This window comes from Neopelma chrysocephalum, unplaced genomic scaffold, assembly GCF_003984885.1.
Source record: "Neopelma chrysocephalum unplaced genomic scaffold, ASM398488v2 Primary Assembly neopelma1_128, whole genome shotgun sequence".
Taxonomy (NCBI): Eukaryota; Metazoa; Chordata; class Aves; order Passeriformes; family Pipridae; genus Neopelma; species Neopelma chrysocephalum.
This window is the reverse complement of record NW_020897790.1, coordinates 934,269-947,828: the sequence shown is the minus strand read 5'-3', so window position 1 is coordinate 947,828 and position 13,560 is coordinate 934,269. Positions and strand designations below refer to the sequence as shown.

General features: G+C 49.3%; 1 protein-coding gene across 1 annotated transcript in view; it reads left to right on the top strand.

The window, feature by feature from the left end:
- Positions 1–13,560, top strand: part of FRAS1 (Fraser extracellular matrix complex subunit 1) — a 98,127-nt gene that overhangs the window by 72,931 nt on the left and 11,636 nt on the right. The window contains exons 35-53 of the mRNA XM_027698516.1: positions 662–793; positions 1,169–1,294; positions 1,701–1,948; positions 3,119–3,267; positions 3,697–3,859; positions 4,557–4,692; positions 4,994–5,190; positions 5,391–5,544; positions 5,924–6,187; positions 6,293–6,481; positions 6,883–7,002; positions 7,438–7,617; positions 9,479–9,603; positions 10,152–10,292; positions 10,937–11,167; positions 11,268–11,381; positions 12,397–12,547; positions 12,987–13,146; positions 13,365–13,527. Of these exons, the coding sequence (XP_027554317.1) occupies positions 662–793; positions 1,169–1,294; positions 1,701–1,948; positions 3,119–3,267; positions 3,697–3,859; positions 4,557–4,692; positions 4,994–5,190; positions 5,391–5,544; positions 5,924–6,187; positions 6,293–6,481; positions 6,883–7,002; positions 7,438–7,617; positions 9,479–9,603; positions 10,152–10,292; positions 10,937–11,167; positions 11,268–11,381; positions 12,397–12,547; positions 12,987–13,146; positions 13,365–13,527 (3,143 nt within the window). The remainder of the gene's footprint in view (positions 1–661; positions 794–1,168; positions 1,295–1,700; positions 1,949–3,118; positions 3,268–3,696; positions 3,860–4,556; positions 4,693–4,993; positions 5,191–5,390; positions 5,545–5,923; positions 6,188–6,292; positions 6,482–6,882; positions 7,003–7,437; positions 7,618–9,478; positions 9,604–10,151; positions 10,293–10,936; positions 11,168–11,267; positions 11,382–12,396; positions 12,548–12,986; positions 13,147–13,364; positions 13,528–13,560) is intronic.

The window sequence follows — 13,560 nt, the reverse complement described above, 5'->3', positions numbered from 1 at the left end:
GTTTTTATCCATCTGCCCTTCCCATTGCCTGCTGCTCCCTGGCCTTTCTTCTGCTGCAGGCACACCTATGGGTGCTCAGTAGGAATTTCTGGAAAAACACATGCCTGGGGAATATTAATTCATCTGAGTCCCAGCAGTGTTTTATAGAAGCTGAGCTGCAGCTTTAGTAGAGACATCTTTTTCCAGTGGTTTCCTGGGATCCATCCTAAAAACCTGATTCATTCCTGTTTTCCCCCTGTGAGAACAAGGAGTTTATGCTGTTGTTTTTTTTTAATACAGCATGGAGACATATCTGCAATTAAATTGCCATGATAAGCTGCTTGCTTGTTTAACACATCCTTCCCTTTCCATATGCTTTCTGGCTTCCACTAGCAAGGTGGAGTCCATGTTCTGACTTAGGAGCATATCTAATAGATCTGTGGAAGACAGGGTGTAAACACACAGACTTTCAGAAGTTTTAGAAGAGTTGAGTTAGGGGCAAAGATAAATGCTCTTGGCAGGTGTGAACTGTGTGTCCATAGACAAAGGTGTGGCTTGGAAAGGTGGGAGAGAAGTCAGCAATGTCGGGTGGTGGTTTTGTACAGAAAGGTGCATTTCCCATGTGAGAGTCCCTGCAAACCCATCCCTAAAACACTCAGCCATGGTTTCTGTCTGTGTGCAGTGTCTGGTGGAGAACACACAACCCCAGAGATGGTGTTTGTCATTCACCTGCTCTCTGCAGAGCAGCAGCCTCCGGTCTTCCAGATCGCGGCGCCGTTCCTGGAGGTCAGCCAGGGGGGCAGAGCCGCCATTGGTGAGTGGGGAGTGAGGTTGTTTGGGATGAGCCACTGCTGCTCGTGTCAGGAGGTTCTCTGGGGGTTTGTAGGTACCCCCCCTGCTCTATGAACATGTGCACATCTCTCTCCTAAGCTGAGGGTTTGCACTTGGGGTCACTTGTGAGCCACAGTGGCAATAAGTCCTCTGATCTGGGCATCATCAGGGGACTAATTATTTTCATGAAACCAGCAGCTCTTGGCCTAGGGCAGCTCCAGAATTATTTTACTTGTCATGTACTGACTGAATTACATGGTTTTTGGCTCCAATCACAGTAACACCTCACAAACCCTGAGGGATATTCGCAGTGTAGTGTCTGAGGAAGCTGAAGCCATGCTCTCTTTCCCTGGCACAGGGATCCAGCTGGCTGTGAGCGACACGGATACAGCTCCCGAGGGTCTTTTCTTTGAGCTGGTGAAGCCTCCCCATCATGGCATTGTGCTCAAGTACAGTGCAGGAGTGCAGGAGCTCATGAGAGCGGGTGAGTTGAATAGGAGTTTGCCTCAGTGCAAGTGTGTACCTGTCTACATGGCCGGGTTAGTTGACCAGGAGTAGAATCAGATGCCCTGACAGATATGGATGCAACCATAGGGAAGCCCTATCTAGCTGTGAGCTCAGAAATCAGCTGGAAAGAAAGGAGGATCGGTGCCCTCCCTGAGAATCTGGAGGAGTCACTGTGTCTGTGGAACTGGGAAGTTAACAGCTTTTCCTCTGCCCTGCCAGCTCCTTAATAAATGTCCTCATAACTCACAGCCCTGTAAGGATGGGATTAAATGCCAGTTTAGTACGTGATTAAGTCTTCTGCTAAACTGGGGCCTTAGGTCATTCGGATTGGATTCCTGCTCTGAACAGAGTCTCCCTGACTTGTGCTGTTTGCTTTTGGGAAGGTGACACCTTCACCTACGAGGACGTCACTCGGAACGCGCTGCAGTACGTGCACGATGGCTCAGCAGCAGCAGAGGACAGCATGGAAATCTCTGTCACCGACGGTGTCACCACTGTCACCACGGTGCTGAGGGTGGAAGTGTCCCTGCTGGATACCAATGGCCCACAGCTGGTCCCAGGCTGCTTGCTGGCTGTCACCGTGGCCAGTAAGAGCTCCGTGACTCTCTCTCGGCTGCACCTCGCTTACACTGTAAGTTTTTATCTCTTTCTGAGCCCAGTCTCCCTTCCCTTGTCCCCCACAGCCCCTTCACCACACACCTCCCTGCTGTCAGCGTGGATTCTGCCTAGAGAGCCCGAGTTTTCACTGCTGCCAAAAGGGGAATAACAGACTCTTTCATCCCACAGGGATTAAAGGCTATCCCTGTTTGACTGTAACAGAGGTGAACTGCCATGCTGAACATGAGAACAGAATTAATCCCAGATTTTTCTGTCAAAGAGACTTGCTAATAAAGCACATGGATTTGCTAAGTGTTAATCCTGTGAAAATTTCAGCCCCCTCACCCACCTTCCAGAATTGCCTGGTTCTTTTTCTGGGCAGATTTGAAGGGGGAAGGATTAAGCAAGCCAAGATGCTTCACGGCTTGGTGGCTTGAGTTGGTCCCAGGGGTTGTATGCTGTGCAAGAGTTATCCTGCTGGTGACATTCCCAGGAAAGGTGCTTTACTCCTTGCAGATGATTTGGCAGCCAGTGCATTAGCAGTGGGGTTTGGGTCTGAGATTGCAGTGCAGGCTGGAGAGATCTGAGGTGGTGGCTGTCAGAGAGATGATTGGGGATGTTTTTTCCAAGGGATCACTCTGGATAAAAGTCTGGGGTCTGTCCTGTTCTCCTCTTAAAGAGGAAGGCTGACAAGAGAGTTATTCAGGTTTAGTCTCAGTAAGAGACAGTTAGGGAAAAGAGGATTTCATTCCTGACCCATATGGTGATTTCTGCTTGGGTCTCATTTTTCAGCCAACCAGCAAAAACTCTTCTCAGGAAAGATGAGCTGTGATATCATAGAGATGGTTCTACTTAATGTAGTTGAAAAGAGGCGAAATCAGCTTTTATTTTAGTGTGAAGTACTTTGAAAATGAAAATAGCAGGTTTATGTCCGAGAGACTGTGTTGATGTGATACCAGGGAACAAAGAAAACCTCTCTGAGCTGAGAGAAAATGAAAATACATTTTGTGGTAGAGTTTGAAAATGTCAACCCATTTGACTCTCTTCTCATCAGGAGAACTTCATTTAATATTCATCCGTGGATCTGACCCAGCTAGGCAGATACAGTTCCCTACAAAACACTTGTTCCTCCTTCCATTTTTAGTGGAGGAAAGCAATGGCTGATTTTCCCTCTTTTGATTTGGTTTGTTCCTTCATGTTTTAGGACAACAACTCTCCTGACTCAGAGATAAGAATCCAGTTGATATCTCTGCCTGCATATGGAACCCTCTTACGGATGTCGGGCTCCCACGATGAAGAGCTTTCCAAGGTTTATAATTTCACCATGGAAGACATCAACAGCCAGAGGATCAGGTAGCAAAGAGAGCTATTCTTCTTCAAGCCATGCCAGTTAAAAGCTCTGTGGGTTTTCCCCAGGGATCTCTGGGTTGTGTTATGTTAAGTACTATATTTCAAAGGTATTTTTCCCTTTCTTGTCTGTTGTATCCTCTGGGATTATGGATAAGAGCATTTTCTGTGTGCATGTCTGAAACACCAATACTTGGTGTGGCTTCAAATTAGGGGGATTTTTTCTGTGTCTGTGATGTCATGGTGACACTTTAGGTAGGCAACACCTAAACCAGTGATTTAAAAGAATTCAGGGAATGAACATGAGGGAGGGTTGGGAACTGAGATACCACCTCTCTTCCAGGAGGTGTGTGCTCACCTCTGACTGCAGGGACAGGGCGTAGTTTCCTGACTGTCAGTGGGACTCCCTGACCTGGGCTGTGTTTGATTCCACAGCTACTCCACCATGTTTGAGACCAGCAATCAGCCCGTTACGGACATCTTCCACTTCGCTGTTCTTGACGCTGACAACAACCGGCTGGACAGGCAGATGTTCACCATCACTATCACACCTGCCCACACCCTGCCTTCACTCATTGCTTTTGCTGACCACATCACTGTAAGTGGCTGCCCAGGATACTGGAAACAGGGAGAAAAATGGCTTCAAAGTGAGGAATTGGACAGTTTTCCTGGACCGAGGGGAAATCAGTGAAAAAATAGGGTGCTGCACATACAAAGCTGTGAACGCAAAGGGTTAACAAGTCACCTGGAGGCCAGAGGAGGCTGACAGTCCACCTGCATCTCTGAACCTCCTCTGCTTACACCTAGTCAGGAGCTGGTTCTCCCTAGAGTGTCCTGTTGATATCAGTGGAACAAGTCTGACTTATCCCTGTCCAATATTTTGTCCCTTATTTCACCAGCCTGTGTGTAAAGTCTGAAAACATCTGGTGCTTTAGACTGACACACAGCGTTTCACACTCCTTATTGAAGCCTTTTGAAGCCACCTCCCTCCTTTCCAGCTTTGCCTTCCCCCTCCCTTGCCTTCAAAAGGCTCTCTCAGCCAGAAATGCATTTTCTTGCCTTCCAAGAGGTCAGAGTGACTCTGCCAGTTCTCTTCCTGCCCTGATAAAGCTCTCACAGGCTCCTCTTGGGGGCCAGGCGGGCTTTGTTCTTCTCATCTCACCTCACCCCCCAGCTGATTTCCTGCCTGACAGATCTAGGGGAGGATGAGACAGCACTCCAGAACCTGGGCAAGCCTATTCCATGGAGGCAGACTTGTTCAGTAAGGGTTTGTGTTGTGTGCTCTTGCTCTCCAGGTGGATGAGGGGGGCAGGATCCCACTGCTGGCTGGTCACCATTTAACTGCTGATTATGATACTGCTGCCAAGGGAGACCTAAGGGTCACGGTTGTCACTCTGCCTATGTATGGCTACATCCAAAACACCAAGACAGGTAAACTGCTTGGCTCTCTCCTCTTCCCCCTGGCTGGTTTGTAGCCCTAACAGGATCATACCTACCATATCCCGTGGATGGGATCACTTGTGCTGTACCTAAAACTGCAGCTTCCACTCTAATGCAGCAGAGTTTGCTTTCCTTAAAGATGTGGAAATCCATGTTGTAGGAAGTAACATCCATCCTTCTGCAGCCTTCACAATGTGCTATTCTTCTCCTAATCCTGCTGCTTTTATGTTTAGTTTATCAGTGACTTTAGTTTATCAGAACACCCCTTCACTAGTGATATTCTGGTTTGCAGGTGAGAGTTTTGGCCCACAGAGTGAGTCTGCTGGCACCACGGACGCATCCTTTTCCCTTCAAGATGTTCTGGAGAACAGCATTTACTACTTCCAGAGTGTCCATGAAAGCATTGAGCCCACGAGTGATGTTTTCAGCTTTTATGTGAGCGATGGCTTCAGCCAGTCTGAGGTGCAGAGCATCAACATCACGATCCAGGTACGCCCGTGCTCGCTGGCTGCCAGAGCCCTCTCCTTTCACACAGACACTTTTCAAGGGCAAACTTTGCTAGACTCTGGCCAGATTTGGACAGAGTGGCTATGTCAGCACCAGTACTGTCATTTGGGAACTTGTATTTCATTCAGGTGGGTCTTTTCCCTGTGTTCATTTCCCTTTTTTGACTGTGTGTCTTTGTGCAGAGACAGAACGATGAGCCCCCCAAGATGGTGCTGGAGCCTGTCCGAGTGCAGGGGACCTCAGGAGTGGTTGTCACCAATGCCTCCCTCAACCTGCAGGACTTGGACACCCAGAACAGTGAGCTGGTCATCATGGTGAGCCAAAGTCCTGTACATGGTAAGTCCTGACAAGCTGAGGAGGCGAGGGAGAAGGAGTCTTTTTCTGTCAGTGTCTGTCTGTCTTCATACCTGTGTGTGTAACAGCCCCCGAAGTGAGAGAGGAGCCTGGCATGTTGGATAAAGCACATTTGGACCAACAGCCATGGGATTGTGCTTCAGAACAGCAGAACTCTATTTGAGAGTTGTCCCTCACTCTTTGGGGGAGGAGAAAGGGGAGCTTCATGCATTTCCCTGGGAAGTTCCCTGTGTGTTCCCCCTTTTCCTCTTGTAGGTAGCATTGCCCTGCAGCGTCAAAGCCAGGCAGGGTGTCAGTGAAGGCTCGTGTCCCCAGCAGGCTGCCTTATTCCCATCATTTTGATCCGTCTGTTGTTTCCCAGGTCACCTCCGCAGGAGACAGAGCACAACAGAGCCCCCGGAGCGTGGGCATGTGCTGTCCAGGGGCTCTTCCTTCACCTACCAGGACATTCTGGATGAGCTGATCGTTTATACCCGGAGCGGTGCAGCAGCACAGACGGATGAGTTTGGCTTCTCCATCACGGATGGGCTCTACACGCAGGCAGGGAGGCTGGAATTCTCCATGGAGCTGCCCAAGAAGCAGCCACCCACGTTAGCTGTCAACAGGGACCTGCAGCTCCCAGCTGGTAGGAGGAGAATGGCGTTGCTTGGTAGTGCTGGATGGTCCAGTCTAAACCAGTTGCTTTGCTGGGCTGACTGAAGCTGATTGTGCACTTCTTTCCCTGGTCCAGGCTCTGCAGCTCCACTCACAGCTCAGCACTTGAAAGCAGCAGCTGGTTATTCAGGGGACTCGACGCTTAGATTTGTCCTGAGGAGGGATCCCAGCAGGGGCCGTCTGCAGCTGAGCAAAGCTGATAACCCAATCCAGATCTCTGCCAAAGGACCCGTCAAGAGTTTCACCCAGGCTGATATAAACAAAGGTGAGAGTGCTGGATTTTAGATAGTCAGTGCAAATATATGTGGCTGGTTTAGGCAGTCCTGCAAGGAGCAGGGAGTTGGACATTTATGGGTCCCTTCCAACTTGAGATAGCCCATGATTCTATGGCCCTTATGAGAGGGGGAGGATGACCTGAAGCAGGGAAGGGAAAGGGAAAGAAGGTCAGTAGGGTTGTTAGAGCAGAGCAGAGAAACGTGTCATTAAGCAAATGTTAAGAAGTCCCTCTCAGCAGGGAAAAAGAATAAAGAGAGAAAGTAATGAAACCCAAATCCAGAAGCTCTGTCCAGCTCCAAGTCCCTCACCTGATGGTGCCTGCTTCCAACCTATGAATGAAATGACGCAGCCTGTAATAAACCACCTCTTTTCTCCTGTCCCTCTCTCCAGGGCAAGTGGTTTACAGCCACAAGAAAGGGGATCCCGGCGGAAATTTCCCCTTCACCTTTGATGTGATTGATGCAGACGGCAACAAACTGATGGACCAGGTTTTCCATATCCGTGTATTAGGTAAAAGACAGTGCTGAAGTTATGTTCTCTTTGCTGCAGAGCCCAGGACTTCACAGACTGCCATCCCACATGTATGGCAAGTGAAGATGTAGTTCTTGAGGCGGAGTTTTGATGCTCTGTCAATTCAAAGGCCTTTGAAGTGAGGGGCATGGGGAGAGTTTGTGGGTGTAGGGATTAGTTCTCAGACTTGTAACAAACTCACTGAACAGGTAGAAAAATTCCCCTTAATATCTTCGTGCAGTTTAGATTGTCTTTGAGGCATTCTAACGTTGCCATCCCCTCAGTTAATGCCAAGATCCAAAGTTCCTGTTTTGGAATTATCAAAACGTTTGTGTGTGTGTTGTCTTTTGCTTGAGCACAAGTACCTGATATGAATAACACCAAGGGAAGGAGGGTGACCATCTCCTAACTCAGCTTTGTATTTAACCCTTCCAGAGGACAGATTTCCCCCCTCCATCGTCACTAACAAAGGGCTGGTGTTGGATGAGAACTCGGCAAAGACAATCACAACCCTCCAGCTCTCGGCCACTGACCAGGACAGTGAACCCACCCAGCTCCAGTACAAGGTCACCCGGCAGCCACAGCTGGGGCACCTGGAGCACACGGCCTCCCCAGGTGAGCAGGGAAGTGTTTTACTCCATTGGATCCTTGGAGCAGCAAGGCTTTTGACCCCTAAAGCTTCACTGCAGGAAAAATGTGCTTGGGGGCTGCAGCACAGAATTCTGTTTCCTGTTAGGAATCAAATGGTCATTAGGCAAGGGAGTTGGAGAATAAGGTGAGTGGAGGCAAGTCAGCCTGAGAATCACAGGTGAGGGTTTATTCAGCCTCTGGGAGAATTTATGCCCCTGTTCCTGCTTCTGCATGACAGGAAAGCTTTCAACCTTTGCTGTGAATAGCACAGTGCTCCAGAGAATCCATCCCTTAATGTCCATGGAAACAGAGCCCACCTTGGGGAACAGACAACTTGTTTTCTCTCCCCCTCTTGGCCAGTATGTTCCTTGATCCCTAAAAACCAGCCTCATTCCCTAGCTGTGCCTTGGAGAGAGGAAGAGAACTATCCACTGAGTTAGTTTAAAAGGAAGCTCCGTTGGGGTGTGATGGATATGCTGGATAATGAATTCTGGTCCTTCAGAGAGAGGGGTTGATCAATCTGGTGGAACTCCTGCAAATGTGATCTGAATTTTAGAGCTGCCTTCTGTGCCTGCTGACAGTGTGAGTGTGCTGCCCCTCTCTGATGAATTAATCTAAATCTCTGCTGTCATATAATATGCTCTTCTGATTTAATTATACTCATCTAAGATTATATTTCTTCTTAGCATTAGATTTCTCATTAACATGAGATTAAAGTGGAACTATCTGCTGTGTGTTTCCAAGATACAGACAGTCCCTGTACAGCTAAGTTTTAATGTGTGGTTTGCCTCACCCTCTCATGTTGAAAGGGCAGGAATAATGAATGAAAGTTATAATAAGCAAACCCCCTGCTGAGAGTAAATTAAAAACTTGCAATATTTTTGTCTGAATTGCAAACTGAACAGTGAATCTTGTACTTTGGAGACCTGGCTTAAGGGTTTTATTCCTCCTGTTATTTAAAATGTGATGATTCTGATTTCTGTGCTTTTTCCTGTCTGTGATGGACCGAGAAAGATAGAGAGTCACAGACTGGGAAAGAATTGTTCTCATGGTTTAAATGACCTAAGCCTAAGGAGGGAGTACTGGAGTGTTCAAAAGAGAACCCAAACCTTTAAAGCTAATGAGCTCTGAGGAAATCTTGGCTGATCATTCTGGTTTGGCTCATTTATTTATACCAGATCCTGGTATCTTTTGTAGTGTGGCCAATACTTGTCAGTAGCCATTTCGGGTGATAGACTGGTGGCAAACTTTTTGTCAGGGTGTTTGTTGTTGTTAACAGCAGTAAAACTGTCAAACACAGCAGTGACAGTTAAAAAGCTCAAGTGCTTTATAAAATGCTTGTCATGTCCCTTTCTGTGGCTGTGTCACACCTAATGGCCTGTAAAGATGTCACTATAAATCACTGCTGTAATTGGGCCTTAGTCTTTGTAAATGCAGGGGTACAAGGAAGGGCAGAGAGAGCGGAGACTTGGAAGGCACTTTGGAAAACTGCTGGGAGGCCAGGAGACCTTTAGCTTGTACTCAGTGTTGCCATGGTTGGGTTAGTCCTGCCCAGCAGTGACAATCCAAGCGTTACATGAACCATTTTTCTCCCAGCTTCTCTGCCCCTCAGCCCCCAGAGGCCCATCCCCAACAGGGTGTCCTGACGGTGTGAGGTGCCTTCTTAAGATTGTAAGTCTGGGAGAAAGGCTGGACTTGATTTTGCAGAAGGAGTTTTCAGGAGGCTCTGTGCCAGCTAAAACCCTGGCTCAGCTGAGGTTCATGGGACAGATATATCCAGCTGCCCATAGTTTTTCCCTGCCTTGTTCTTTCTATTACATGTTTTTCCCTATTATTCTTTTTCCAGGGATGAGAATTAATTCCTTCAGCCAGGCAGACTTGGCCTCTCGCAGCATCCTGTACGTCCACACCAGTGACATGGAAAAGCACATGGATGCCTTCACCTTTTCTGTGTCTGATGGGATGAATGAGGTGAGTCCCAGCGTGGCCTTTGCCCAAGTAAGAACAGAGGGGGCTGCTCTTACTTCTGCTGTGAGAATTCCTACATCCCACAGGGAAAGCAGCGAGCCCTGTGCAGGGGAACAGGGAGCCACCTGTGCTGCGGCCTCACGAGACTGGTTTACCAAGATCTGAGTGTCTGGTTTTCAGCTGCTTGCCAATTGCTCCTGGAGCTCAGCTTTGATCCAGTGCACTGACGACGTAGTGACGACAGTCAGACCCTTGGGAAATGTCTCCTTCCTACTTTCTGAAAGAGGAAAATCATAGAGGGAGAGGGGCAAAGTAGAATGAGAGAGGGGAGGGAAAGTGGATGCCCATAAATGCCACAGAATGAGGGAGACTTAATTAGTGGGGAGGAATAGAAAAGGTCATGTTCACATGATCTGGGCTTAGAAGCTCAGATGTACTCACTAGACAAGGCTGAAATAAGTGACCCAAACTGGGGATCACTGTGGTCTTGCAGTGGAGTTGTACTCTTGGAGGGCTGAATTCATCACAAGAGGCTTTTCCTGCTATTCCAGGTCAGCCAGACATTTGACATCACCATAAAGCCCGTGGATGACTCCTTACCCATAGTGCAAAGCTTCGGCATGACAGTTCAGGAAGGGGTGAGAAAAACCATCACCGAGTTTGAGCTTAAAGCAACAGATGCTGACACAGAGGTAAGGCAGGACTTCCCCTTGCCTCCTCTCTCCCCTCTCCTGCTGCACATCTGGGCTGTCAGGAAAATGGGCTTGTGTTTAAAGACAGGCCTGGCCTTGACACTGAGTTTAATAAGGATGGATGAAAATTACCTAGCATGGATGAAAAGGACATTTCCACCTCCTGGGTCTGGCTGAAGGGCTGGCTCTACTTCACTGCTACTTCCCTGCAGCAAGAGCTCTCCTGGCTGCCTGTTACTGCCCTGAGCCAAAATCCTGCCCTAAGGGTTTTTGCTGCTTCTGCACTTGCAGAAGTGGCAAGGGGCACGGCAGAAGTGGCAAGGGGCATGTTGCCTGGAACCGCTGCAGGATGGGGGGGCTACTCTTGTGTTCACAGAGCTGTCACAGGGGTGGGAGCCGTCTCAGACCAGCCAAACCAGTAGTTTGGTGTGATGATTTGTAGAGAGCCACCTTGGGAGAGGGATGAAGACAGGGCAGGGCTCAGGGGGAACCAGTTCCATGTGCGAGGCTGCATTAAGCCCGGTTGGAGACACTGCGCTAGGGGAGCTGTCTGGGCAGGGAGTCCCTCTCCAGGCTGGAAGGACACGCCTGTCCTGGTGCTGAGTCCACGTCCCGAGCTTTGCCACTCCGTGTCCTCGGCGCAGGTCGAGTCGGTCACGTTCACAGTGGTGCAGCCGCCCCGGCACGGCCTGATCGAGCGCAGCAGCGACAGCGGCCAGCGCCACCAGCAGGCCACCACCTTCACCATGGGGGACATCTACCAGAACCGTGTCAGCTACAGCCACGACGGCAGCAGCTCCCTCAGGGACCGCTTCACCTTCACCGTGTCCGACGGCACCAACCCCTTCTTCCTCGTGGAGGACGGGGGGAAGAAGGTGAGGGCAGGAGAGGAGGTGTGAGGGAGATCTTGATCCGCCTGGGTGGATGAGGCGCTGACTCCCGGAGTAACGTCCGTCTCTCTGAACTTTTTGTCAGGTTGTGACAGCAGCACCGCAGCACTTCCAAGTGGACATTCTCCCTGTGGATGACGGGACACCCAGGGTGGTCACCAACCTGGGTTTGCAGTGGCTGGAGCGCGTGGATGGCAAGGTAACTGCCTGTCTGAGCTCAGCTTGGATTGTTTCTTAGGCTGTTCCTGGGGCAGGAGCTTCGCAGGTAAACATCCTGATCCCTCAGCATTTTTATTTTTGTGGTAGAGAAAATCCCTGCGCCCCAGGGCATATTTTCAGCTTTTCTGGCGGTGGAGAAGTCTTGATGATGTTCTGCAGCAGCCTTGGTAGAGATACGTGGCTTTCCAAGGATATGGTGTAGGGATTTCTCACTGTGACGTGCCTTTGTTTTGCTGAAGTCCAAACAAAACCCCAGGAAACTGTCTCTCTCAGCTTGTTTCTGAGGGCCCAGCATTAACTGCAAAGAAACACTTTGGTTCTTCCTAAGAAAAAAGATTGGAAGACACTGTAGTAAGAAATTGTATTAAGAAGTGACTATCTCAGCTCAAATTCCTGACTTAAGGAAAAGCACTCCTGCAGCCTCGGGCAGTTCAGTTCTCTCTCTTTCTCCTGCTGTTAAAGGCATTTTCTTTTAGAAGAGAAAGCAAAATGTGGTGGAACTGAGTCAGATACACGTGAGGGCATTTGAAAGAGGCCCTAGTGCAGGCTCCCCAAAGCAGCTTGAACTGTCCTGAGAAAGTTCTTCAACTTGAGGCTGTTTGCAAATGCCTTTTGCAAAGCCAGGCCTCACCTGAGCATCAGCACAGTTCATGGAGCAGAGGTTTTCAGGTGAAATGAAAAAATTTATCCTAGCTTTTAGTCCCAGCTACATAGAGCTGGGCAGCTGCTTCTCAATTTGCTTTTCTTTGAGGCACACATTGATTTTTTTAATTAAACAAACCAGATGTGAGGCAAAATTTGAATTCTTCCTGCACTGTCAAACACCTTGTGGGATGTCCGTCTGTTCACACTGCTCTGTGCTTTCACATCCCTAGATTTTCCCTCATGGAAAACTGTTTGACAGAGGGATCGTTGGGGTTTTTGTGTGAACAATCAAGCAGACTTGCACTGCTGGAGCTCCAGTGTTTTACTCCCTTGGTTTGGCTTTAATCCAGGCAACCAACCTCATCACTAAGAAGGAATTACTGGCGACAGATCCTGACACAGATGACAAACAGCTGATCTACGAGATAACAACTGGTCCCAGAAATGGTCATGTGGAGCACAAGCTGAAACCAGGGACAGCTGTGACCACTTTCACACAGGGTATGGAGCTGGGCTGTGTCCTGCTGCTTTTTTCCTTCCTTTGTTAAGGAAAAAAAAAAATGGGAAGGGAGAAGACAAGGCGCAAATCTCCAAAGTATATAGAAAATAAGCCTTGGACTTTCCTCTAAGTTGCAGAAATCCTGTGATTTCTTAATAGATGCCAACCTATGTCCTGTAGCACACCCAGGTTCTCCAGACTTGTTAGAGCTGGAGACTTGACTTGGGACAGTAAAGAGGAGTTGCAGATCATCACAAGGTCTGGTAGATGTGTAGCCAGCAGTGCAGAGCAATGTGTGGAAAGTTCAGTCTTGCAGGGCTGAGGGGCCCTCCATCAGGAAGGGGAGGTTACTGCTTCCTGTGGAGACCCCGATCCTTGCGGTGATTTATTAAACTGCCTTTGGATTTCCATGTCGGCTCACTGCATGTCTCCTCCTGGCAGAGGATGTGAACCAGGGCCTCATTCGGTACGTGATGGATGAGGAGAAGGCTCAGGAGACCACGGACAGCTTTCAGTTCCTAGTGAAGGACAGCAAACCCAACGTGGTCCGTGGCAATGTCTTCCACATCCAGTGGTCTCTCCTCAGCTTTACACACACCAGGTAAGTGTGATTGGGCCCTACAGCATGGGAATGAAATTCTGTCCATGAGGAGAGGGGCCTGCTGGGCTAAACCACGGAGCAGCAGCCGCCCTCTGCCCAAGTCCCTCGGATTTTCCGTGGAGGCCACACTCACCCTGAGTCTGTGGTGCTCAGTATCACACAAACACACAGAGTTTGCTCCTCAGCCTGTTATTTCTATCTGCTTGATCCCTCTGCAGCTACAAGGTCAGAGAGAGCTCCGGCTCCGTGAGCGTCACCGTGAGGCGGGTCGGGAACCTCAACCAGTACGCCATCGTCCTGTGCCGCACCGAGCAGGGAACGGCCGCCGCCGGCTCCGGATCACAGCCGGGACAGCAGGACTACGTGGAGTACACGGGGCAGGTAGGCTGGGGACACCAGGAAAGGGATGGTCTG